The sequence below is a fragment of the Silurus aristotelis genome, assembly GCF_946808225.1.
Source record: "Silurus aristotelis genome assembly, chromosome: 25".
Classification (NCBI taxonomy): Eukaryota; Metazoa; Chordata; class Actinopteri; order Siluriformes; family Siluridae; genus Silurus; species Silurus aristotelis.
In genome coordinates this window covers 6,443,685-6,469,752 of record NC_139598.1, presented here as the reverse complement: position 1 = coordinate 6,469,752, position 26,068 = coordinate 6,443,685, and the positions used below count along the sequence as shown (strand labels likewise).

The window sequence follows — 26,068 nt, the reverse complement described above, 5'->3', positions numbered from 1 at the left end:
TATTTTTTTAAGTGACAATATTTGTAGCTGATAGCGACTGAATCAGTCTTAGTTCTCAACAACTTCTTCATGTTTTCTATATTATTAGGTAGAGCTATTGCTTTAAATTCAAACTAATTTGTTGATTGTTGACCGTAATTGTGTCCCGTCATTTATTTTTAAATATCTTAGATCTACCTTGGGGATTTAAAAATAGACATAACTGTATAAATACTGGCTATTTTGAAATATTATATATTATAATGTTATATGAAGTCAATGTAATATTACAATTCATATTACAAGTCATTTTTGTCCTAGCTAGAAAAACTTTTTCTGCTTTCTTTTTCTGTGTCAAGGCTATGCATTCTAAGAAGGAGGCTAGTCCCCTGGGTGAAATGTGACTCATTGTAAGCTTTGGAGTATCTCTGCTCATGGTGCACACATATTAGGCTGAAAGCACATTTTTTTCAAAGAACAGTGGTTTCCAAGATCAACCCTACACTTACTTTTTAATATTCCATTTTTCAAATAGTTAATTAGGGTACAATGTTCATATAATTGAACATAGCATGATGATTTCAAAGAATGGTGTGATAAATGTATTTATTATTGAATATATCTATATTTATTTAATTTAGCACATTTTCACGATTCAGTTCTTTTTTTTATTTTTGGAATACAGATCAGTACTGTTGCACATTGTTACATTGGGGTATAATAGATGATTAATCGGGTATCGGGTATCAACCTATGCTATCAGTATCGGTAAAATCCACTATTCCATAGCAATGAATATATAAAAATGTCATTATGCTAGTAATAATGCTCTTTTAATAGGATAAAAGATATACCTTTATTTGTCCCACAGTGGGGAAAATTCTCATATATATTTCTTGAAAAGAAATGCTCACTTGTCGGTGTGATGCAACAAAATAATAAACTAACTTAGCATTACCAATCACAATAAATACATTTAAAATACTGGCAGTCACTCCGGCCCATGCTAATTAATATTACAGACTGTGTCTCTTGAAAATATTTGTGACTTTCAGTTCGGTCAAAGAATGTCTTGCTGATGATCATTGGAGTTGGAGTTGGAAACCTGAGCACCAAAAGTGACAATTGGAATGAAAAACTCCTTGACATGACATGACAAAGAAACCTCCTGACAAGTGATCCCAACTTCACTGAATCCTAAAATGTAAGTCACCACAATATGCATCCATATAGAAAACAAAAGGGCAAATTATACTATATGTATTGCAAGGATTTAATGTGCAGCTGGAAGTACAGACCTACAAGTTCAGACATTTCACATTAAAAACATGAATGGGCAAAAGACCAACAGGTTAATTTCTGAACAGCAAAACTTTAAGATAAAGTAGTATCAGCACTGGATAATTGGGCATGCAGATATAAGGCTAACTACCCTCACATACTAGACAGCTGGAGCTAGATGCAATACACCTCATTTGTGAGTCAGGGTTATTTCAGGGAGTGTGTTAAGGATGAACAGATGTTCCTGATTAAAAGTCCAGGGTAGGTTGATCGTGGATATTGGAAAATGGCTTATTGGAAAATGTATACTTTATTATTATTATTATCATTATTATTATTATTATTATTAAGGGTGACCATCTTCAGTCAAAATGTTTTTCTTAAATTTACATAGTGAAAGATGACGAAGACAAGCATTAAAACCAAATGTGGAGTGTTCCAAGTTGATTTGTTTAACATACTAATCATATTTGACGAATAAGGAACACTGTGTGTTTGTGTGTGTGGGTAGACATGCTCTGCAGAATTTACACAGCCTAATAAAAAAGCTTCTTTAATAAAATAAAAATTTCTAAAGCCATTGTTGTGTTCTCAAAAAGCTACATATTCACCATCAACATGTCTACCAGCGTTATTCATCACTGCATCTAATCTAAATCTAAATGTGAAATAGTGTGGGAGATGCAAATATAAAACATCCATAAATGAAGATGTAATGTGATGTATGCAATGCCAGGATTTTTTTTTTCTAAACGGCTAGAAGACATTACGTCCTATTTTAAACATGGCTAAACGTTCCATATTAATTATTGTTGCTAAAAAGTGCTTATGAAAATGTTCATGGGATTCTTTAGAACAGCAGAAACACTTGCTTTATTTAATTTAATATACAAGCAGTGATGAATGAATCCCATGGTTACCCAAATCTCAAATTCATTTATAAAAAATCTTTCATATTGTATTATCCACATAAAACTATATGATGGAAATAGCATGTCTTCATTTGCTTGTGTGGCTTTATGACAAAAATATGTACCGTTTAGGCATAACATTATGACATTATAAAATTATGACTGGTGAGTGAATAACATTGATTATGTGGGATATAGTGTGAGGGATATATTAGGCTTCAAGTGAATATTTTGTCCTCAAAGTTAATGTGATAGAAGCATAAAAAGATGGGTAAGGATTTGAGCAAGTTTAACACAAGAGCATCTCCAAATCTGCAGGTCTGGTGAGGTGTTACCGTCTGCATGATGGTCAGTATCTATCAAAAGTGGTTCCAGGAAAGAACAGTGTTGAACCAGCAACAGGGTCATGGGCAGTCAAGGCTCATTGATGCTCGTGAGGAGCGAAGGCTGGCCCGTGTGGTCCGATCTAACAGACAAGCTCATGTAGCTCAAAATGATCTAGAAGTTGAAATTTGACTGGTAGGAACACTTTTGGCAGCAAAAGGGGAACCAACACAATATTAGGCAGGTGGTCATAATGGTATGTCTGATGTGATGTACAGTGTGTATATACAGTACAGACCAAAAGTCTTCTCATTCAAAGAGTTTCCTTAATTTTTATGACTATGAAAATTGTAGAGTCACACTGAAGGCATCAAGGGCTATTTGACCAAGAAGGAAAGTGATGGGGTGCTGCGCCAGATGACCTGGCCTCCACAGTCACCGGACCTGAACCCAATCGAGATGGTTTAGGGGTGAGCTGGACCGCAGAGTGAAGGTAAAAGGGCCAACAAGTGCCAAGCATCTCTCAGGGAACTCCTTCAAGACTGTTGGAAGACCATTTCAGGTGACTACCTCTTGAAGCTCATCAAGATAATGCCAAGAGTGTGCAAAGCAGTAATCAAAGCAAAAGGTGGCTACTTTGAAGAACCTAGACTATGACATTTTTCAGTTGCTTCACACTTTTTTGTTATGTATATAATTCCATATATAATTCCACATGTGTTAATTCATAGTTTTGATGCCTTCAGTGTGAATCTACAATTTTCATTGTCATAAAAATAAAGAAAACTCTTTGAATGAGAAGGTGTGTCCAAACTTTTGGTCTGTACTGTATATATATATATACAGTGAGGAAAATAAGTATTTGAACATCCTGTTATTTTGCAAGTTCTCCCACTTAGAAATCATGGAGGGGTCTAAAATTGTCATCAAAGGTGCATGTCCACTGTGAGAGACATAATCTATGGATACAAATAAATAGTTAAAAAATCATACATTGTGATTTCTGGATTTTTTTTTTTTTAGATTATGTCTCTCACAGTGGACATGCACCTACGATGACAATTTCAGACCTCTCCATGATTTCTAAGTGGGAGAACTTGCAAACTAGCAGGGTGTTCAAATACTTATTTTCCTCACTGTATATATAGGGAAAGCTGTGATATTTGACTTAAGTGTCACCACATTCATGTTTACTGCATTGCCTTGTTTACTTGAGTACACTCTAATTAGCCTTCTGAGTTGCAGTTTTTAATTAGCTCGCTTCATCCTCACCACTGGTCTAGAATACATTAGCAGTGGACGTCTGTCGTTGAAGAAGCAACCTTTAGGGCCGTGCTGCTGTATGTGTGTGTGTACACGTTTTCCATGCTGCTCACGTCTCTTCTGTGCTAATTTGCTGATGTTCCAGCTAGCTTAAAGGAGGATGAGAGACCTGTGTACAATATGAACACTGAAGCCATTCACATTTGAAAGACTTTGAAAGCTTCAAAGCAAAACAGTCTCTCTCTTTCTTCCTTTTTACGCCTTCAATCCCTCAATCAGCCAAATCAAACTGAAGAGGCTTCATGATGTGTAGGTGCTCAGTCAAACAAAGATTTGAGTGTTTGAAAATATGACACTGCTCCAAAACAACAGATAAAATTCAAAGGTTAAAATTGATTTGTAAGTAGAATTGTTATATAGAAAAAAACTTTTTAATGCATTATTAATAATAGAAAAATCCCCACAATAAAACACACATCCATTCTTGGCTAAACGGATGTTTTATGGATAGTAAAAAAGGAACAGCGCTAACCTTAGAGCGAGGAGGAGCTCTGATGAACCACTTGCAGTCTACAGCTTCCGTCTGCAAAGCTTTACCGTCTCTGATGATCTGTTGTGATTCAATGATGCCTTCGGGTCCACTCATCTCAAACTCACATGCTGCAGCAAGCAAGCAAGAGAGGAGGTTTGTTTTAGACGAGTTAAAAAGAATGAGCTGTGTGAGCTGCAAGGCACTGAGCTGAAAACAAAAAGATCGATACATACCGGGAAGAGGTTTGGGGACACCCATGTCTTTAAAGTCAGGATCTAAAAGGCAAGAAAAGACAATATGCATGAATTACCGTCTTCCCCTGAGTACATAAAAATGTAATTGACGTTACAGGTGCAAAATTATGTAATTAATTTTGCACCTGTAACGTCAATTACATTTTAACTGAGATCATTTAACTTTTTTTTTTTACTATGAATAAATAAATGAACTTTTTCAAAAGTAAAATAATAAAATAATTCTTTATTTAAAATAGCAAAAAATAGCTTTCAACAATTCTTTGTTACATTTTTTTATCTACATTTAATCTACATAAATTATTGAATAGCACAGCCTATGAGAGGTAGATAAGTTAAATGATGATGATGATGATGATGATGATGATAAAGGAAAATTGATAGCTGCTGATGCAATGTGAAAAATTGTAACTGGGGATTTCTTTTTGTATGGTTTTATTTGTTGTGTGACATGCAGTGAGCAGGATGTACGCATGTAAATATACTGTGGGATTTATTAGAGGTAAGCAAAAATTCACATAGAGTGAGACATGAATGAATTTAGAGTGATGTATAATTATAAGGCTTAGAAAAGCAGAACACTTTCAGCAAGCTGAGAGAAAGAAGCATGCATGCAGCCACTTTTCAATTTCCAAGGTTCCTCCTCTGCTACATTCCTCCACTGGCTTTAAAACACTGATACTTGCCTACAAAGTCAAAAACGCATCAGCAACCCCTTACTTCTGAGCACTTCTCAACTCACAATGCACCATGCTCCATCCAATCCTCAACCACTGATCGACTGGTCCCACCATCTCTCTGGGTATAAGTAATACATGTTTTCATACTCTTTTTGGCACCGAGGTGGTGGAACGAATTTCCACTTGTCCAAACAGCTGAGTCTCTACCAGTTTTTGTGTAAAGTCTTAAGAATGACCTCCTCCAAAGGTTCTTACATTAGCACTTCTTGGGGAATAGGGAAAAATATCTTGTAGTTTTATTTCCCAACCGAGGTTTAATTGTATTTTTGTCTGTGTCCTAATGAACCAGCATCAGAATGAATTTATTGAGGGAGTCTTCAAAGCACTTTGTAAGTCGCTCTGAATAAGTTCGTCTGCCAAATGCTAGAAATGTAAATGTTAATGCAGAATATTTAATGATCAAACACATAGCAGGTGTGCACAATCAGGTAACATACCAATAACAGAGTAAGGCATACACAGGAGAGAAAAGCATGTGGCAATGTAAACAAAATCACATGCAAAGCGCTAAATGTTCACTGTACTGTGATTACTATTTGAATGTTCAGCCAATTTCCATTCACTATAAATATAGATATTATAATTTCATTATACATGGCTCTTTGATTAAAAAAGGATCTACATACGAATGCTTTTATGATTTTTATTTTCCGAACACAGGTCCACTGAAACATTGTTTCTAAAGGTACTGGACAAATGACCACATGTTGGAAATGCGTCTGTCATTAGAGGTCACTGCAGGTCTGTCACTAGGCAACAGCTATGTTTCCAACCCACCAGCAACGAATATTTTTACTGAAGGCCAGAATTGACATCACTGATATCTTACAGAATGCTATAGAGAGTTCCACCATTTTATATAAAAGCGAAATACAAAGTATGCTATTATGTCCTTATGATTTTTCTTTAGCTAGGAATATTATTATTATTATTATTATTATTATTATTATTATTTTTGTGCTTTTATGCTTTAGGTAATATGAGAACAGTGTTAACTGAACTGCCAAAATTGTTTAATTATATAGTGTAGCACCTCATACAATCACAATGCATTATATATGCATTTATAACAAGTGATTTGATACATTTAATAGCAAATATTATTCCTAAGAATTTGCAAATGCATACTATTGTATAAAACTGTGAATGCACAATGCACAATGTTTTATATCATGTTACACAATGCATGATAAGTTGCACAGTAACATTGATTGACTATATATAATATCTAATATACCTGTAATAACAGTAGTAATTCTATAAGACAATATAACAAATTGTCTTACATACTACTACTATGCATTTCTTATGGGTTGTGTAAGAAATATATCATACCTTTTAAAACAAAAGGTGCAGGTTATTTTTTGGTACCTCAAATAATGAAGTCTACAGGTGGGGGGAGATAATTTTCTTACAAACCCCCACAGTTTGTGTTCCAAGACTCAGAGACACAGTCTCATTGTTCAAGGTTGAAAACATATTAATTTGTACAAGGCTTTTGTCAATAGGTTTTTCGTAGGTAAAGGAACAGATCTGCAGGGATCATGGATATAGAGTGTTATGGTGAACTGGGATGTTTGGATGCCCTCTTCCCCCACTCCCACACTTTTACTCAGATTTATTGACAATGGTGTGTTATCCCAGAGATCCCCCATGTCTGTGTTACCTTCTGGCATGGCAATCCCTACAATGCATCTTGATCACACACATCTTTAATATTTATGAAAGTAAAAGTACACTTAATCATCCTTGTTTCTCTCTTCCTGTCACCCCTCTACTCTGCTGTAAAGCTGCTTTGGGATAATGTCCATTGTCAGAAATGCTGTACAAATAAAAGAACAGCATTGAACTGAATTGAATTGAATAACCTGCCTCCTGACAGAAAGCTCAACTCACCCATGTATGACACATGTTTTTTTTAGTTATCTTCACCAGGGAACTACTGGAAAGGAATTGTCTGATGTCGGGAACTTGAGTGGAGGAGGGTACGGATCAGTGGCACACTGGATAGGCTTGAGGCTATGCACTTGCAAGAAAATTTCTGAAAGACAGGGCTACTGACACAGTATAGGAATACAACCCTAATCCCAAACTTAGTCAGCCCACTGCCCCCAACTTCCCCCAGGTCCTATGGAGGACATCATGTCATATGTGACTCCTGCCTGCTTCACTAATGGTATCGATTCCTGGTTATCATCTGAACCTTTTTTTTGTTTCAGAACCTGATTTGGGAAATATAAGGCACTACATAAGGCATCAATAAAAGACTCTAATGATGTGTCAAAATTAAATCCAGTTTTTAACAAATATGGCAAAAGATGAGTAGGAATAGGTTTGGATTTTCAAGACAGGTCCCAAATAGAGACACAGAGAGGGAGAGAGAGAGAGAGAGAGAGAGAGAGAGAGAGAGAGAGAGAGAGAGAGAGAGAGAGAGAGAGAGAGAGAAAAAGACTGATAGATTGATTTAGGTAAAAAAAATTAATAACTCATCCCCTCTGTGATGTCATGTGAACCCCTGGGTGTCCCTGTGCTTAGTGACAGGAGGACATTGATTACTGTAACACACTTTATCTCCATTTGACAGCCACAGTCTAAAACATCTGACTAAATACATGAGCAGAAACACGCTTGGGGAAAAAGTGTGTGATGGTGGATTTAATAAAAAAAAAGTATGACATTGTTATCAAACTTTGGGATTTCTGTTATAAAATGTAACAAGAGAGAGTCCTATGTTTTAAGTTGCTTACCACTTTTGATGTTTGCTTACCATGTTTTGATTCTGGCTTTTCCTGACCTTTTCTTGTTTTTTTCTCTATCTGTGTCTTTCATTTCCTGGCCCACCAGATGTCACTATTGTGTTCCTGTGTCCCATTGCTTCCACCTCTGCCTCATTAGCCCCAGTGTATTCAAGTTTCCCCTTTTTTTCTGTACATCCTGATGTGTCCTTCTGCTATTGGAACCTCTCCACCTCGATGTTTGGTGTGTTGTGCACAGTTGTAAAGAGTGTTTACTTAAATTAAAGTAGTCTTCCTCTCATTTTCTCCTGACCTCTTTCATAATTTACTTGCGGAAAACTGCTGCTCGCTGAATGTTTTCGGTTGAATGCACCAGTCTGTGTAAATTCTAAATTTGCTTGTGCAGTGGGAAGCTGATTTCCTAATCAGACAATCATGTGACAGCAGCACAATGAATAAGATCCATCAGACAGCTAAAGACTGGATCTTCAGTTTCAATTGCTGCAGGGGTGTGTTAGATCAGAAAAGAGAAACACCCTCAATAGCACAAAGAGCTAGTATAGCATACACTCTAACACACTTGTGGTAATTCCATGAAGTGTGTTTTAATAAGCTGATTTATTTTCTCAGGTGTGTGCAGAAATCACAGAAGGACCATGAACCATTTTCCAAAACACACAGCACGGAAACCACATTTCACTCTGCCCACGAGTACACTAGAAATGTGGAATGGGACGTGACCCGGCAGAGCCTAACCAGCTCTGCAGTAGGAATAATGAAATAATGAAAAACATTACATTACATGCCTAGAAGTGTGAGAGCGAGGGGAGAGAATGGAAGAAATTTGCCATATCAAATGAAGTTCATGCGCTGTATGAAGATGAAATGCATGATCAAAGGAGAGAAGGATAGCGAAACTGGGAAGAGGACTCGGACATTGACATTCACAACCAGACCTCACACTTTTACACCATCCCTTTAAAATATAAGTTCTCAGTAGCAATTGTAAAAACACAGTGGGAACAGGGGAAGAAAGCAAAACCCCGTTTTCTTTGATAAAATGCATGGATGGATGACTATCAATATAAGCAGATTAAAAACATTGGTGATTGTTGATAAAAGTGTTTTATTGTGAACAGGTATTGTTATTTTTGTTCATTATTTAGTCGTGTTATTTCTTCCATATAAAGTATATAAAAGGCATTTCATATCCAGACATCATAGTCATTTTGTGACCAATCCCAGTATGCGCTATTAATTTAAACTACTTGTGTCTACATGACTGTATAATATAGTTTCTGGCAGTACTCCTGAATATTGGAATTTTCATTTATATCGTTGGCTAAATCGTAATAAAAGGGACCCGCTGTCCATCCAAAGCACATTTAATTTACCCTATAATTATAGTTAACATTAAAGCCAGACATACCCTAACCTAGTTTGTGACATAAAACATTTTTGTGTTATCATCAGAACAGGTTCTGAATTAATGAATGGTTTTATGACTAATACTGGTTTCATAATGAGCAGCAACACTTAATTTAAGATTGTCTTGCATTGTTTTAAATTTGTCATTTTAAAAATAAAGACCTTTCAAAGTACAACAAAATTGCCCTTGCACATCCTGCATAGTAGGACATATGTAGCTCATGCCATCTGACCTTTAGCTACAGGGCAGAAAAAAATCATGACCTGAATGTATTGTAGTAAAAGCAATGTTAGAAGTCAGAAAGAAAATAAACTGAATTTGTGCTTTTTCTTTAAGTGAAGGATTGAAATGAATTCAAAGGACAAATACATTCAAACAAAGTTGACCAGGCAAAATTTGGCAAAAACCTTCAAACATCCAAAATGTTTGGTTTCCAATGCCATCAGTAAAGCTCTCCTGTTTAATGCTGTGAGGTATTTTTAAATCTCATTCTGAGCTGATGTTTCAAACATGTACAATAATACCTGGTAGGTAAGCTTCATAAAGCTTAAGCTTCGGCGGAAGTAATTTCGATATGTAACATTAAAAAAAGAATAAAGACATTTCTGATTTCTCATGGAATGTTTTAATGCCAATTCCAAATCTCACAAAAATGGCTGTTGTTGCTACCTCACAGTTTCAGGGTCACTGGTTCAATCCTACTGTCAGTTTGCCATTTTTTATGTCTATATGAGTTTCCTCTAATTCCTTGGTTTCCGTTCACCTCCAAAAACATACGTGCAGGATGAATGTCTATACTTAATTGCTCCAAGAATCCAGTGTTTCAGGGATAGGCTCTTGATTGACCTAACTAGGTTAAAAGGATTATTGAGGATAAATAATGTAATGATAGAATACAATGTTCATAATGGGAACACTTTCCTAAAGTTTAAAATGTTATGTAGCTGGAATGACCAGAAGATAGAAATTGGGAGATATACGCCTCTTGACAACATCGTTTGTTTCTCTTCTACTGCACTGATTTGCCCAGCTGACCAATCAATCAGTCGCTCTCCTACAACTCCATTTTTAAAAGCTCAATCAGCCGACAGGGTGCTGATAAGGGCTGGCCTGAGCCTGCAGGCGACTTTCGGCTTGGGGTGTTACTTCGTCACTCGGGAGACCCAACCTGATTTTCAGTTCCATCAGCTCTCTTTTTCTTTTTTTTTTCTTTTAAGAGAAAAACAAAGAAAGGATGATTGGCTGCAGGAGTGTTACAGTATCTGATTGGGATTTATGTCTAGGCTCCCCTGCTCACCTCTGTCTCGTGCTTGCCATCAGCATTTGCACACTTCGCAGTGCGTGACCAGGAATGATTATCAGTCAAAACAAGGCAACACATCTGTCAGGCCTGAAATTACAATATGTCAACATGACCAGTAGCTGAGTCAACAGGGTGCATGCATTCTAGATGCAGAACAAGACTTTGCCCCCATCCTTGATTCTTTACAGCATCCCTCACACCATCTCCACTCCTTTTCCACCACTTTCACTGTCCAATTTGTACAAATTTATGTTATGTAATTGACTGTAATCAGCTTGGGGAAATTGGTTTATCGAGATTTGGGCTTGATTTAGTATTACTGTATCTTCTGTTCAGTGCATTAGTCTTCTTTGTGGTCATCTGGGTTTAAATTGAATCATAATCAAGCAGGATTTCTGTTAACCAGTTAATACTGTTAACCATCTACCTGAACATCTATAGCTAATAATAATCTTTGTGTGCTGTATGATCACCAATTTTATATTTTTGGAACTAACAAAATAAATTCATAAATGAAACAACAATCCTAATATACATATTCATTAATATTTTATATTTATTTTCAAACCCATAGATGTTTACATATATCTGCACACTCTCTATGAATGTAGGAATATTGAACCATTTTGCTAGGCCATATTTTACTAAGCAATATTCAAAATAGCAGGAAGTCAATGGACCGGTCACCTTCAGGTCAAATAAGCTTGGCTACTGCACTGATTTATAATGTGGCATTTGGCATCATTTACCCCAAGCAGGTATTTCCCATGGGGCCTTTTTCATTTAGTAAATGTACGTGTTTTTTTACATATCTGTCAGGATGGCTGTACATTTACTTGACGGCGTGAAACTTTACTTTTTGCTTTATGAACACATTTTCTGATGCTGTTCTGACCTCTGACTTTTTTTGATACCTTTGGAAATTGCCTAGGGCATGAGGTGTCACTGATCTGTTGTGCATTTTATGAACCTGATGTATTTCCAACAATAGCTTTCCATTCCGTTATCATTCATTTTGTTACCACAGGTTTCCACTATTTTCTACACAAACCAACATTGACCCCAAACCAAACAACATGCTAACGCAATCAATAGATGTTCGTCATCTTCTTTAAAAAAGTGTGTGGTGTTAGCTGGCGAAGCCATTGTATTGCACATTACTGTAAGAATAATAGCACAGGAAGATACAGCAGAGCACAGTTATGTCCAGCATACAATATAAAGAAAAAATTCAATTTGTTTTTGATATTTACAATTAATTATTAATAATATTTTTCATATCTTTTTTTGTAATAAAAAAAGAAAAAGAAAATGAATAATTGCATGTGGATGAGAAGCTATCTACAATATCATTAGTCTTTGACTTTTAGACCTCCATTTTGCACTGACATTAAAATGAATGACTATAATTGTATTATTGGGTGAAACAGCTTCGGGGTAAACAGACATGCAGTAAAGGAAGATTGACTTTTTGTCACTAAGAAATCAGTTTTAGAATATAAATGCCTTTTTAATCACATACACAATTCCTCAGCTTTAAATGCATGCATATTTCTCAGCTTTCATGAGGCATATAGACTCGCAGCACTGCACATGCTATCTTTGCAATGCTGGTTGATCTCTGGAATACGTAATTATTTTTTTAACTTGTAATTGGTTTATAATCAATGAAATAACTGTGGTAATGCTAATAGTGTGTATCACCTTGTTATTACAGCATAAATAATGCTAGTGACTTTACTTTATTAAAAACTGAGATGTTACCTAACTTCATGAATATTGCAACAGTAGCTGCATTTCTTTACTAAAACTCTCACCTGTTAAATAACAGCATGGATATTGGTTAACTAGATTGCTTTACTAAAAATTGAGGTGCGATAACTAGCAGCATGAATATTGCTGTTTGGTCAGTTTAATAAAAACAGAGTTGGTGTATTTCATTGCACTGAGGACACTGAGGAAATGTGTTAAGTAACAGGTACCAGAAGAGATGTAAATGTTGCTAGTTAGCTTAATGTATTAAAAACTGAAACTGTGTTGTGGTAATATGCTATTGGAGGCAATAGCTCCCATCAAAATCATTAAATTCAGGTGTTCAAATCACTTCCATGGTTAGAGGTGTATAAAATCAAACACCTGGGCATGTTCTACAAACATTTGTAAAAGAATGGGTTGCTTATAGGAGCTCAGTGAATTCCAGAGTGGTGCCGCCTGTGCAATAAGTCCAGTCGTGAAATTTCTTAGCTACTAAATATTCCACAGTCAACTGTGGTAGTTTGATACTCTGACCTAGAGGACTAATTGCTTTCCATACCATTCTGTGTAAACTCTGTAGACTGTTGTGTGAAAAAAATCTTCAGTATTTTTCAAAAATAGTATTTTTTGTAATTATTTTTTATTTTAATCTTATAATAATAAGCACTATCTGACACTGCACTTAATAGTTTGCTGGTGTATTCGCACAACTCAGAAACAAAACAAAACTCCAGAAATTTACTTTATATTCGTCAAGCAGCTTTATCAGTCCTAAAGGCAGTGAATCAGAAAATAGGCTGCGCTATCTGTTTTAAAGTCTCTTCATGCTATGAAAATAGGGAATAAAGGCAAAAGCAATACTCCAAAACATTTTAATTACCTCCTGGTAATATCCCAATAGACTGCCAATCCTTCCTTAGTAATACACAGAAGTGGTGTAATGAATACAATCTTCTGTAATATTGATCCTTGGCCTGACTGGCAGGCAGGAGGAGAATAAGGCTGATTAATAAGAGCTATGTTTAAATTTAGGCACCTGCATATGAACAGCTGCCTGAGTAAAACGTCAGGGCTGTCAGTGCTAAATGATATTTGTCCATTACTGTCTGGTGTCAGGGGAAATATTACACAAGGCCAGATATTCTCTCTGAAACTGACTCTCTGATTTTCAGTCTCTCTGTCTAAAATATATCAACCATATTAATCCATCGGTCCACAGCACAGTTTAAATTTTACGTATATTGCAAAACCATTTTAATATTACCTTTGGAAAAACAAATTTGAGTTAAAACTGTTAATTTGCTGTATGCTGTTTTCATAGGCTATACAAACCAATATAACAGCTCTCAAATACAGTATGTCATTTCAAATGCCAATGAAACTATAATCTTTTTTCCCCACAGCTGTGTGTGTACCTGTGTTTGTGTGTGTGTGTGTGTGTGTTAGTGTGGAAAGAAATGATAAAACGATAGCACTTAACAGTTGCAGACTGAAGGGAGGGCTTGTAATCCCAATCGAGCTGGATCTGAAACTAATTTATTGAAGTAATTCATTAGTTTGATCAACCAATTTACCACCGAAATCAGGTGCAAACAAGCAATTCCTATGGGGAATGCGGTGTATGTTGTTAGCATACTGCTTTGGATTGCTCTGTAGAGCTCAAAAACACTCAAACCCTAACAATATTTATTAAATTGCTAATTAAAAGCTAATATTGTCCTCGTCTTCGATTGGTATTATTCAGTAAAATTGAGACAATACCATTTGATGATCCGTTCACCCCTAAAAAAGTGGTGGTAGACAAATAGATGTTTTGAATCATGCCTACTGGATGTAACATTTCAGGGTACAGTAGCTTTAGCTTATAATATAGACAAGTCAGTAAAATAGCTAGCTCAGCTTTTTGCCTGTTTTTCTTTTCTTTTGTTAGCTGAAGTCATTTGACTTTTTTTTTTCTTTCCTTCAAACTTGTACTAAAGGCATCAGTTTGTATCTGGAAACGATCCCTCATAACGATCAGCAGTGGAAGAGTAATATTATTTGACAGTTGTATTAGTGTTTGTTAACCGATTAAATAAACTCACAGCGATTCCATCCTGCTGCAATTCAAGATGACAAGTGTGTGTATGTGTGTTTGTGTGTGTGTGTTTGAGTGTATGTGCATGAGTGAGATTGGCCTGTAGGTTAAGATGGTCAGTCTAATTTCAGGAAGCAGCGAAAGATGCATTTCTATGGTTCTCTTTTGAAAGTAAATACTGCAGGCTTCAGGCGGTGGAAAACAAGTTTTTTTTTCAGACACAGTACACAAACTCCTAGATGATCCCATTTACTGCAAAAAAAACCCTACATAATACATAACAATTCTACACAATGTACTGTTTATTAAACAAACAAAATCTGTTTTACAATCACTTAAAAAAAGATGGTTCAGGGTGTGTGAATTTATTTCCTTTTTCCAATCACAAAATATTCTATGTGTTCAGTCTCTCAAAACTGGGATGGGATAAATTGCATCTCTTTATCTTTAATAGATATTGTCTTTGAAAGGATCTTGTTATTCACAGATTGGTTAAATTAAATTTAGGGGCCTTCAGATACCCAATATTGACTTCATTTAGCCTTTAAAGATGCCAAACATGTCTTGGCTGATTAACTACAACTGGAGTAAAGAATAGAATGCCTACACTTCCTGTAAAAAGCTTGCTTAGTAAATGTCTTTTTTAAAAGAAAAAAATTGACCATAAATAATATAATATATATATATATATATCTTCCCGTGGGCTCACCACCTGCGGGAGGAACCGTAAGGGACGGTGCTGTGAGGATTGGGCAGCAGTCGAAGGCGGGGGCCTGCTTAGACTGCTGCCCCCGCGACCCAGAATACGGATAAGCGGGAGAAAATGAATGAATGAATGAATGAATATATATATATATATATATGTGTGTGTGTGTGTGTGTGTGTGTGTGTGTGTGTGTCTGTGTAAAATTAATTATCTAATGAAAGAATAAATGTATGCAGAAAAGATGCACTGGTGAGTGTATGGAGGAATGCATTAACATTGACTGAAAAATCCTAAAAAAACCCACTTCCAGATGTCTGGAAGCTAAGCCAAATGCCAGATGAATCTTGTTTAATCAGGATGTTTTTTTTAATAAGGAATGATTAATTTAATGATGTGCGAGGGGATTTAAAAAGCTTCTGAAGAGTAAGATGTTGACAGAGAGGAGACAAAAAATCTTCCCATTATGTATGTCTGTGCTGGTTCATCAATAGTCCAGCTGATGAGTGTGTAAAGTGCACCCTTATTTAATCTGGTCACTGACAAGTTCAGGATATATATATATAAAGGCGTATTTGCTTGTCTTTCACTAGCAGAATGCAAGAATAAAAGGGACAGCTGAGCAAAAATGAGCAAAACACGTTGTGCCTTTATCTAGAAATCACAATGAAAGTACCACAGTATGAACGTACCCAAAGCTTGAGAACTGACCGAAATATTTGATTATAAATTCCTGAGTCACAAATTCATTTAATGGTAATTAAATAATAAATAAAAATACATACATTGATATCTCTGTTTGTTCCTTTTGTTGTTAACATTATTTAAATAGATGCAATGGAGATAAACTAAACAGGATTATATAAAAGGATTCAACAGATTAGATGCAAATCACTTAAAAAGTCTTGTTTGATTTTAAGCCTTCAGTTCAAGCTTGCTTGTTTTGTCTGCAGTGATTTGCCAGTCATAACAGAACTGTCATAAGTGCTTATTAATATGGCATGGAATGAAGTCTTGACATGGTGCATCTAATATATTGACCTTTACAACAAATGTATATACAGAATACAACTTGCAGTGAAATGTAAACTTGATCGGCTGCTCAGAAAATTGTGCATTAGATAAACTATTTTTATGTTCTATAAATATAAAATAGGCTAAACTAGATTAGATAAAGTAGTAGTTACAAATAGTGCAAATATATTTAAATGGTATGGATTGTATGGAATATAATGAAGTATGACAGTAACAAAACCAGTCGAAATATGTCTAATGTGTAAGATTTTGCTAATAATGTTACTTTAGTTAACTGTTAATAAAATGTATCTTTCAGTTTGAACATGTACTGTAGAAGTGGTGTAAAATGTGAGGTGGAGTTATAGATTAGAAATGAGTTGGATTATAATTTTGTTCTGGTTATATATGTACATGTAAGGTTTTAATACTAAATCATTTACTGTTTCATTAAATAATAAATTTACAGTACATTTATGGCATTTGGCAGAGACCCTTCTTCTGAGAAAAATTTATACAATGTATACAACTGAGCGGTTAAGGGTTTGGGGCTTTGTTTAAGGATCCAGTACTTAGATTTGAACTCTCAACCTTCTGGTCAGAAGTCCAACATTTTAACCAACCCCGATTCCAAAAAGGTTAAGACACTTGGGACACTGTGTAAAAACAGAATTATTTACAAATCTCATAAACCAATATTTTATTCACAATAGAATGTTGAAGTTTTTGTAGAGGAATGTTGTCCCTTTGTGTCTGATACAGGATTCTAGCTGCTCAACAGTTCTGGGTGTCCTTTGTTGTATTTTCCGCTTCATTATTCACCAATTGCATGCTATTATAATAGATGCAGTATGCAGCTATAATTGTCTTTCTTAAATATGCAAGGTCTGGAAAAAAAATATTTGTAGGCCTTTCATATTTAAGCAAGACAATGAAAGCTACACCAGATTTTTTTATGAATGTCACTTATATTACAGTCATATTTCCCTTTTGGCCTGATCTCAGCTTTGGCCAAAAGGGAAATATGACTGAAAAATAAGTGACATTCATAAAAAAGCTGGTGTAGCACTAGCTTTTATTTATTTATTTATTTATTTTAGAACTGTCAGGTGTTTAATCATGGTGATCATTTACCAGAAAAAAAAACAATCTTCACCGATATTAGAAGTAGAGATGTTTAGAAGATTACTGGTAGCCATAATGGTTTGGTTAATTGCTATGGCTAATTATAATGCAGTATTTACATCTTTTTTTTATTTACCAATTGTACTGTAAGTCTGTATGTGTGAATGGTGCCCTGTGATGGAATGGTGGTGCCAATTGTTCCTGCAGTGGTATCCACTGTATTCCTGAGCAGTGAATACCATACAGTATATAACCCATTTTGAGTAAGACTGATGTCCATTTCTTGATAGCTACATTAGTTTCAGAGATTAAGTACAAATCTTAGGATGCAAATGTTGTACATTTTTGGTTCTTTTTCTCATGTTAAGGCCACAATAATTATTTTAGTGCAACTGGTTCAGCGCAGGTAGCATGAAGTGATGAGCCATGGCTAACTTTTCTAAACTAAAAATACAAATATTTAACTTTGTGGCCCTTTTTGTCATATTTTATCTACTTTCAATACATTCAAAATGTTTAAGCAAGACAAACACAACTCTTATCTAAATATACACTAAACCTGCCTAATCTCAATGGCAAAAAGTTAATGATTATTGATAGAGTGACTGTGTGACAGAGCAGAATAATGCACTTCATGTTAAAAGACATAAAACATCTTTGTTCCCTCACTGTATCCCTAATCAGACTGTTTAGTCATGTCTAATTTATCTGGTAAGCTTGACTGATGTGTTTTGATGAATGCTGTAGCGGAGTGAGTTGCAAATTGTTCATGTCAGGACTATTTAGTATAGTGGACAGACTGAATACTATCATGAAACCCCATGCGCTGTGGAGCAGATGCCTGATTTGCATTCTAATACTGGCAGATAATAGACTTTTTACATACTATCTGAGGGTTGTTTTTTCAAGATGATCTTTATATACAGTTCTGGTAGTTGTATTCACCTCACTTAAACATTTAAACACTTAAATAGCTCATCACAAAGTTCTGGAAAATAATCAGGCTGTTCCCATGAAGGACCATTAAATCCATTATTAAAACCATTTTAACCTTTTACTATTAACAAAATGAGGTCAAGAGTATGTATCAACATAATGGTTCCCTCAACATGCTCTGAACATTCTAAAAAGCACCAATGAAAAGCAAAAAATGTGCTGAATATTGTACAACTATTAATCTACAGTACATAGACAAGCCTAATCACAAAATGTCAATAACTGTGTAAGAAAGGTAGCAAAAGGAAAGGGAACCCAAAAAGAATATGGGATATATTACCTCCCAGCTTGGATTTAAAACCTCCTCTCTGGTCTGTTGTGGTATGACACTTATGTATCAATTTTAGAGGCCAAGAGTTGACATGCTATTAAGATGTTTAAGCTAAATACAATTTTCAAACTCAAAATCATTTCATGTTTCCTGTCTACTGTCTTGAGGTGTTACTTCAGTACTTCTGGATAACCCTCCTTTATTTTTTAGCAGGAGTTAATTTTTTCAGCAAAACACTTTCATAACATGCCACATGGATGAGTTACAGTTCATAGTGTGCATCATGAAGCTTTACATTTGGAATAATATCCTCGATCTTTACATAGCACTGATTTTTTATAAAGTATTACATTTTTAGCACATATACAATACAGCACAGTGAAATCCTTTACTTTACATATCTGAGCTTGTTAGACTATTTGGGGTAAGAGAATAGGATCAGACATGACTGAGTACACCTGAAGCAAATAGGGCTAAGGACCCAATAATGGCAGCTAAAGCTTGAATTTTCAATCTTCTGATAAGTAAGCCTGAGTCTTATACATTGAGCCACCATCATTATAAACATTTTTTCATTTAACCAGAGAACATATCCCAAATAAGTGGTCATGACCTTTGTCTTCTTTATAAGCCAGCTTTTCAGGAAATAGCAATGTGATGCTTTCTTAATGGTGGATATACTGTGCATAATTTAATACCTGATGCCTCCATATATCCTTTCTTTTCTTGTTCCATAGGCATTTTGTTTTCACACCATTTATTTGTACCACATTCCTGAATACATTAATGTAGTCAGAACTGCTCCCACGATTTTATATTTGCACGCAATTATTCAAACAGATTCTCAGAGTATGTTCTATTTTTCATTTTTCCAAAGTCTTGACTGGGTTGCTTGAATTGGCACCATAAACAAAAAGGCACTCTATAAATGTATATATTTCTCTTACATACATGGAAACACTTGCAATTAACTAGTTCTTAAAAAGATATATTTTTTATTACTTTAGTACTATATAATTCTATGTATAAAGAGATTCAATTTGATGAATAAAGCTAAAATTAATAAAAGTATCTAATTGCTTCATTGTTTTATTATTTGGAGAAAGTAAATGCATTTTCCAATCTCACTCTTTATTACGTAGTGAAATATGTGCTATATTAAGTAACATGTTTGCAATAAAACGGAACTTCATGTTTATACACCTTTTGTTATAGAGGACAGAGAGGCACAGGTCGTAGGTTAAAAATAAATAAATAAATAAAAGTGTGTAAACATGTTTAAACTCTTCGCTATAACAGCCAGAATACGCTTGTATGCTTGAGCTTGCTTCCTGTCAAAACACGGCAAAAAACGGCACTTTATACAGAACACAGTTTATATTGCAAATGCAGCCGCTTGAGAACACAATTACACGCTACAGTTACATGCCTCTGAGCTGAACGTCAGCTCGTGTTTCCCTCTGAACACCTTGTCACCCCAGACAAGCGGGTGTAATGGAGTGTGAGGGTATGCGGCCGTGTTAGCATTAAATAATGAAACATCGGAGGGGATTAAAGAAGTGCATTAGCAGGTCTGGTAAAACTTCATTAGAAATTTATATTCACACAAATGCACAAAGAAATTGTTGTTTAGTAAAATAATTATTATGTCTACTATATTTAGGTTTATAAGCTTTACAAAAAAGTGCTATTTGCATATTTATAAAGTTATTTAGAATTAATACGCAGGTTATTGGTTATTGTTAGCGATTGAATTTCCCAACGTTCCTTTTACAGCATTGCGAAAGCGTATGCTGGTTCACATCATTACGCACTGCACCATTCCATTATTTGTTGTCATAGCCAGGCGTGTATGTGCTTTTGATTTGATTTGTGTATGTCTCCACCCATGTTTTGTCATCAGTCCTTGTGTTCACATGTTTCTTACACAGTTTTTCTCACTTTTGTGATTTGTTTAATTTCTGTTATTTTTTATTTATTTTTTTACAGTTTCTCTATGTTTGACTTTGTTTTTGTTGCTTTTTTGTTTTAGCTCTTATTATGCCTAGATTACTGTGCTAACGGTGTGCAAGTGGAGGGCGGAGTCAGATGGAACGAGTGGTGAGAAACACCTGCAGCTGATGAGACTCTGTTCCAGTCCAGAAATGCCAATAAAGAGGAGAGAGACACCAGCCTCAAGGAGAGAGAGCCACCAAGCAGAGACGAACGGAAGGGTCACATGACTGGTGAATGCTGGAGGAGTGGGTGCCAACGGACTTCAAAATGGAAGATGTGTGGGTGAGCCCCTGGCATGAGGGTGAAGCACCAGGGTGAAGATGAAACGGAAATAAAAGCTCTGCTTGGTGAACTTTTGCATGTCGCTCTTTCTTCTGGCATGGAACCAGTGGTATTTGTTACAGTGATGCTGAAGCCCCATGGTGGAAGAGAGGTATGATGCTGCGGAGGGAGAGAGACCAGACCAATGAGGAGTGCTGCAGCCGAAACGGCCGCCACCTGTGTCCTCTTTGGCGAGATGGGACTGGCAACGGAAATAGGCACTTCATCGTCTGCCACGCCTCTACAGAAAAGGCCAGATGATGATGTACACAGGGACAGGCAGCTTCTCTCCCTCACTCTCATTCCCTCTTTCCTTCTCCACCGAAATTCAACCGCCGACCCACCTGGTCCTTGGAATCTGGGAGCACTTTTCAAAACCTTTTGCCCCTCATCCCGGGGGGGGGAGTTTGCTCAGGCCGGACGGTTCCCTGGCCTGATTTGGGCACTGGGGGTATGTGCCAGCGGTAAACGAGTGGAGGGCGGAGCGGGCCTGAACGAGCGGTAAGAAACACCTGCAGCTGATCGGTGCTCTCTGTTTCAGTTTGGCAACGACAATTAAGAGGTGAGAAACACCAGCCTTGAGCCATTGAGCCATTAAGCAGAGACTAGCGGAAGGGTCACATGAACGGAGACTGAGCGCGGGCAAGTGCACTCAGTCGGATGCAATGAATAGGCGTTCCCGTCCACAAGAAAACTCAGGCGAGCGCTAGAAAGTGAAATCATGCCAACCCTTGAGTGCTTATGATACGTTGGATCTCGCTCTGTGAGATGCCCCACTTTTGCTAGTGGTCGACGGAGTAAAGTTGTCTCAGTGTTAGTGTCTATTTTTTTGTTTCAAATGGTTTCAAACAGCAATTGTAGTTATAAAAGCATGTCTTAAAAGTGCCCAACTATGTCTCCTGCTAGTAGTGAAAAAAAGAAGAGGTAAGCTTGGATCAGAAAATGAAAATTATAAATCAGCATGAAGCAGGAAAGCCTGTCACAGTCATAGCACCATCTTCGACTTACAATATTTTTGACCTACGATGGGGTCGTTGTAACATATCTCTATCATAATTAGAGGACTACCAGTATTTGTCTTTTTTAAATAACATGGTATAAATAATTAGCCTTATATGATGTAGATTCATCTGACAAATAAGTCCCAATAATGATAATACTTTAGACTGAATGTTTAAATGTGAGCCTGTTCCCATTATTTCAGATCTGCTATAATAGTATTTATTGTATAACAAACTAATAAAAATGAAGAATTTCACAGTAGTGTTAGCCCTAATTCTATTTATATATCCTAATGTGTAAAGGGATCATCCGCATGTTTGATTTGGCACATGTTTTTACGCTGGATGCCCTTCCTAACGCAACCCTCCCTATTTATCCGGGCTTGGGACCGGCACTAAGAGTGGCTGGGGTTGGTTCCCTGACCAGGGATCGAGCCCGGGCTGCAGCGATGAGAGCGCCGCATCCTAACCACTAGACAACCAGGGGACCTACATAAATAACTATAAAAGAGGCAGAATTAAAACCTTCAACGCCACATTTATTCACGACATCCTTTCTTCAATCATACATACATATATATATATATATATATATATATATATTTAATATGTGTAAAAATTCAATCACTAAACACTTGTTTTCCTCATGAAATTCTACAGAATCAAGCACCAAAATCCGCCATGGTGCACACATTCGGCAATTCAAGCGTTCATGTGATAAAACACTATAATTATTTTAAAACTTTTACAAGAATATTTTGTCTTCATGCTCTATATTGAAAAAGGTTTTACTTATATTAAACATACATTTGCATATTTGTCTGTGCCAATGTTGATAAGAGTATTAAAAACATGAAAAGTATTCATTTAAGGTGCATTTAGGACACATAAAAATGTGCAATTAAATTGCAATCAGTCACGAATTAACTCATGACATTCATACAAATTAATATAAAAAATCTTGACAGCCCTAGTTGATACAAATACTGCAAACCACACAAACTGCAAACCCTTAATCCCTGCTCAGTTGTATGAATGAGATAAATGTAAGTCACTCTAGATAAGGGTGTCTGCCAAATGTTAATGTAATGTAATGTAAATGTCTCAAATTCTAGCATGTGTGCATCCGTTAAAGAAAATAGGAGATTATATATCTAAAATAACAAAAACAAATGAAAGACATTTCATTGTTAAAAAGGGACCATAAAAACCTTATGTGCTTTGATCTGTCTGAATATTTGTCACTTTAATCTAACCTGTCTGTCTAATTCTTTGGATTTATTTTTAGAAAAAGACATGCTGGGCAGACTGCTGAAGGAAGCACTTTTTATACTGCATGAAGAATTGAATTCCAAAGAGTAACAGATTGTCATAAAAAACTGGGTCTCTCAGGATTAGGATAAACAAAGTCTCGCTTTCATGTTGCTTTAGATCACCTCTGTTGTATTTTTTTAAGCCTGTATTCGCTACATTTAAATGCTATCATTGCTAATAAAATAAAATGAAGAGAAATGTAAAAAATTAAACAGATGTGATGATCAGTCAGCCCTTTTTATCTCAATTCATTTGCTCCCTATTTGTAATTAGTAACAAATGATGGCTCGAGACCTTTGTTGTTTAATGGACAAGGTCTCAGTTGTTCATGGGTCAAAACAGGGGTGGAGAAATCATAGTCATTGATTAGTATTCCAATGTATGTGTATAACATTTTTCGAGATAAAAAATACATAATAAAACTGGGTAACTGTATATACCTGTTACACAAGTATAGAAAGTCTATAAGATTAATGTTAGCTTTGCTCCCTGTGTAGGACTTAATCTCTCTTCCTTCCCAATGACAGTGAAACTAGCCAGTTGTGGGCATCTGTAAGCTCATGTACTGTATGTATGTTGTAGGGGCAGATAGTGCCTTTTCCCACCAAGTTCGCTATGTCTAACATCATAAGCAGCCATTTGAAAGGATGTGACCTGGTGCTTTCCATATAAAAGTCAGCATTATAAGAATATACTATTGTATATAATTGTAGATCCATCCATCCATCCATCCATCCATCCATCCATCCATCCATCCATCCATCCATCCATTATAAATAACTATTTTGAAATTGCTCACTGCACCACAGTTCATTCCAATCATATAATAATCATATTCTTCTTTTACTTTCTCATAAATTTGACTTCCTTTTATTCAACATTCAACAGCTTTCACACGAGTGTCATCTTTTGGTCAGCATGCAGTCCATAGCCTCGAGTTTTTTCACACTTTCTGTCTTCTGCAGGGCGCCATGTACTGTCCTTAACAAATAATTGAAGATACAGGCCTTTTCTTCATAGCAAAATCCTCCACAGCAATCCTGTGAGGACAACTATGTTGAACGCTTCTTGACATGCCAAGACCTGTGAAACATCTACTTGAACCAATGAACTGATCGAATAGACTGAGACCTACAAAGAAAAAGAGTCTGAGAATGAGAGAGAGAGAGAGAGAGAGAGAGAGAGAGAGAGAGAGAGAGAGAGAGAGAGAGAGAGAAAGAGAGAGAGAGAGAAAGAAACAAGGACAAGGCTATAGAGATAGAGAAATAGATAGAGATAGAAATAATTTAAAAGACTGAAAACCCCATATATCACTCCCTGGAACGAAAGTGCTTCTGGAAAAGTCTTCACTGCAAAATTGTATCTTGGTGCAAGAGAGAGAGAGAGAGAGAGAGAGAGAGAGAGAGAGAGAGAGAGAGAGAGAGAGAGAGAGATGAAAGGAAAGAAGGAAAAACAGAATAAGATAAAGGGAGAGGAAATTACATACACCTCTAGCTATAGAGGTGAACAACAGAAGGCACCACCATCTAGAAAAAAATGCTCACAAATACACACTAGCCCACCTCACCCCCTTACTCTTACCTTCATTATTGTGTGTTTTGATTCTTTTTATTATTTCTGTCAGTGTTAATAAAGTTCACAATGCTATTATTATGTTACTTTTATATGTTGTTTCTTAATATTTGTATTTACTGATCACTTTGTCACATTTTACTATTATGTATTATTCATTGTGGATTACAGCTGAATAGTAAATATGATTTTTTTTTCACTAAAATATGCCTCAAATGTAGTTTTTCTTAACAAATGTTTTTTATTTTGCTTCATGTTTTGCTCATGAACGTTGAAATATATGTTGATGGATATAAGATGTACGATAAGACAGTTGAAAAAAATCTACAGCAAAGAGATTCTATAAGAAGTTTGTTATAAGAAGTAGTGAAGAAGTTATAAGTAATAGTGCATTACCATCCAACTTGTTGATTAAAAAATGCCTTTTACAGAAATGCTTGGTGTTGTGGAATGCCTGCATAACAATGTATGTATAACAGCTACAATGTATGTATAACAGCTACAATGTATGTATAACAGCTACAATGTATGTATAACAGCTATAAAGAGTAATTTTCTTTTTTCCTCTACCTTTACATTAATAGAAATGACGTTTGTCGTACTGCACTCCATTCATTTAAAAAAAAACACTTCACCTCTGACTAAGATAACAACAAAATAACATGTACAATATTAATTTGAAGGTCATAAAACTGATTTCTCATTGATAAAAAATAAAAAAAAAATTTCCTCTGCCTTTACATTAATAGAAATGACATTTGTCGTACTGCACTCCATTCATTTAAAAAAAAACACTTCACCTCTGACTAAGATAACAACAAAATAACATGTACAATATTAATTTGAAGGTCATAAAACTGATTTCTCATTGATCAATTAAATAGAATAGAATTTTATTTATTTAACATTTTCACCTGGTAAATGGGTGAATGAAATGATTATAATGGAAGAGGAGAATTAAAGTAGTCACCTCACCTAAAGGCTGGATGTGGCTTTATTGCAATACATATACTTTGTAATTGTAAAATCCATTGCTAAACTGATAGTAGTCGCCACATAGTCGTTGTTCCAAAAAAAAAAAAAAAAAAGAAAAGTAAAAATCCGAAGTGTAATATTTCTTCAAGGATTTACATTTTTTTTGTGTAGTATATTACAAATCTTCTTCTTCTTCTT

General features: G+C 35.7%; 1 protein-coding gene across 7 annotated transcripts in view; it reads right to left on the bottom strand.

Annotated features, from left to right (window-relative positions):
* The window catches only part of neto1l (neuropilin (NRP) and tolloid (TLL)-like 1, like), a 102,053-nt gene that overhangs the window by 27,938 nt on the left and 48,047 nt on the right, over positions 1 to 26,068 (bottom strand). For all 7 annotated transcript variants that reach the window (XR_014531631.1, XM_083530295.1, XM_083530296.1 and 4 more), the window contains 2 exons: positions 4,524 to 4,565; positions 4,291 to 4,418 (listed from right to left, as the gene is read on the bottom strand). Coding sequence is in view for 6 of the 7 variants with exons in the window: in XM_083530295.1 (XP_083386421.1) it covers positions 4,291 to 4,418; positions 4,524 to 4,565 (170 nt within the window). In the remaining variant the exon portion in view is untranslated. The remainder of the gene's footprint in view (positions 1 to 4,290; positions 4,419 to 4,523; positions 4,566 to 26,068) is intronic.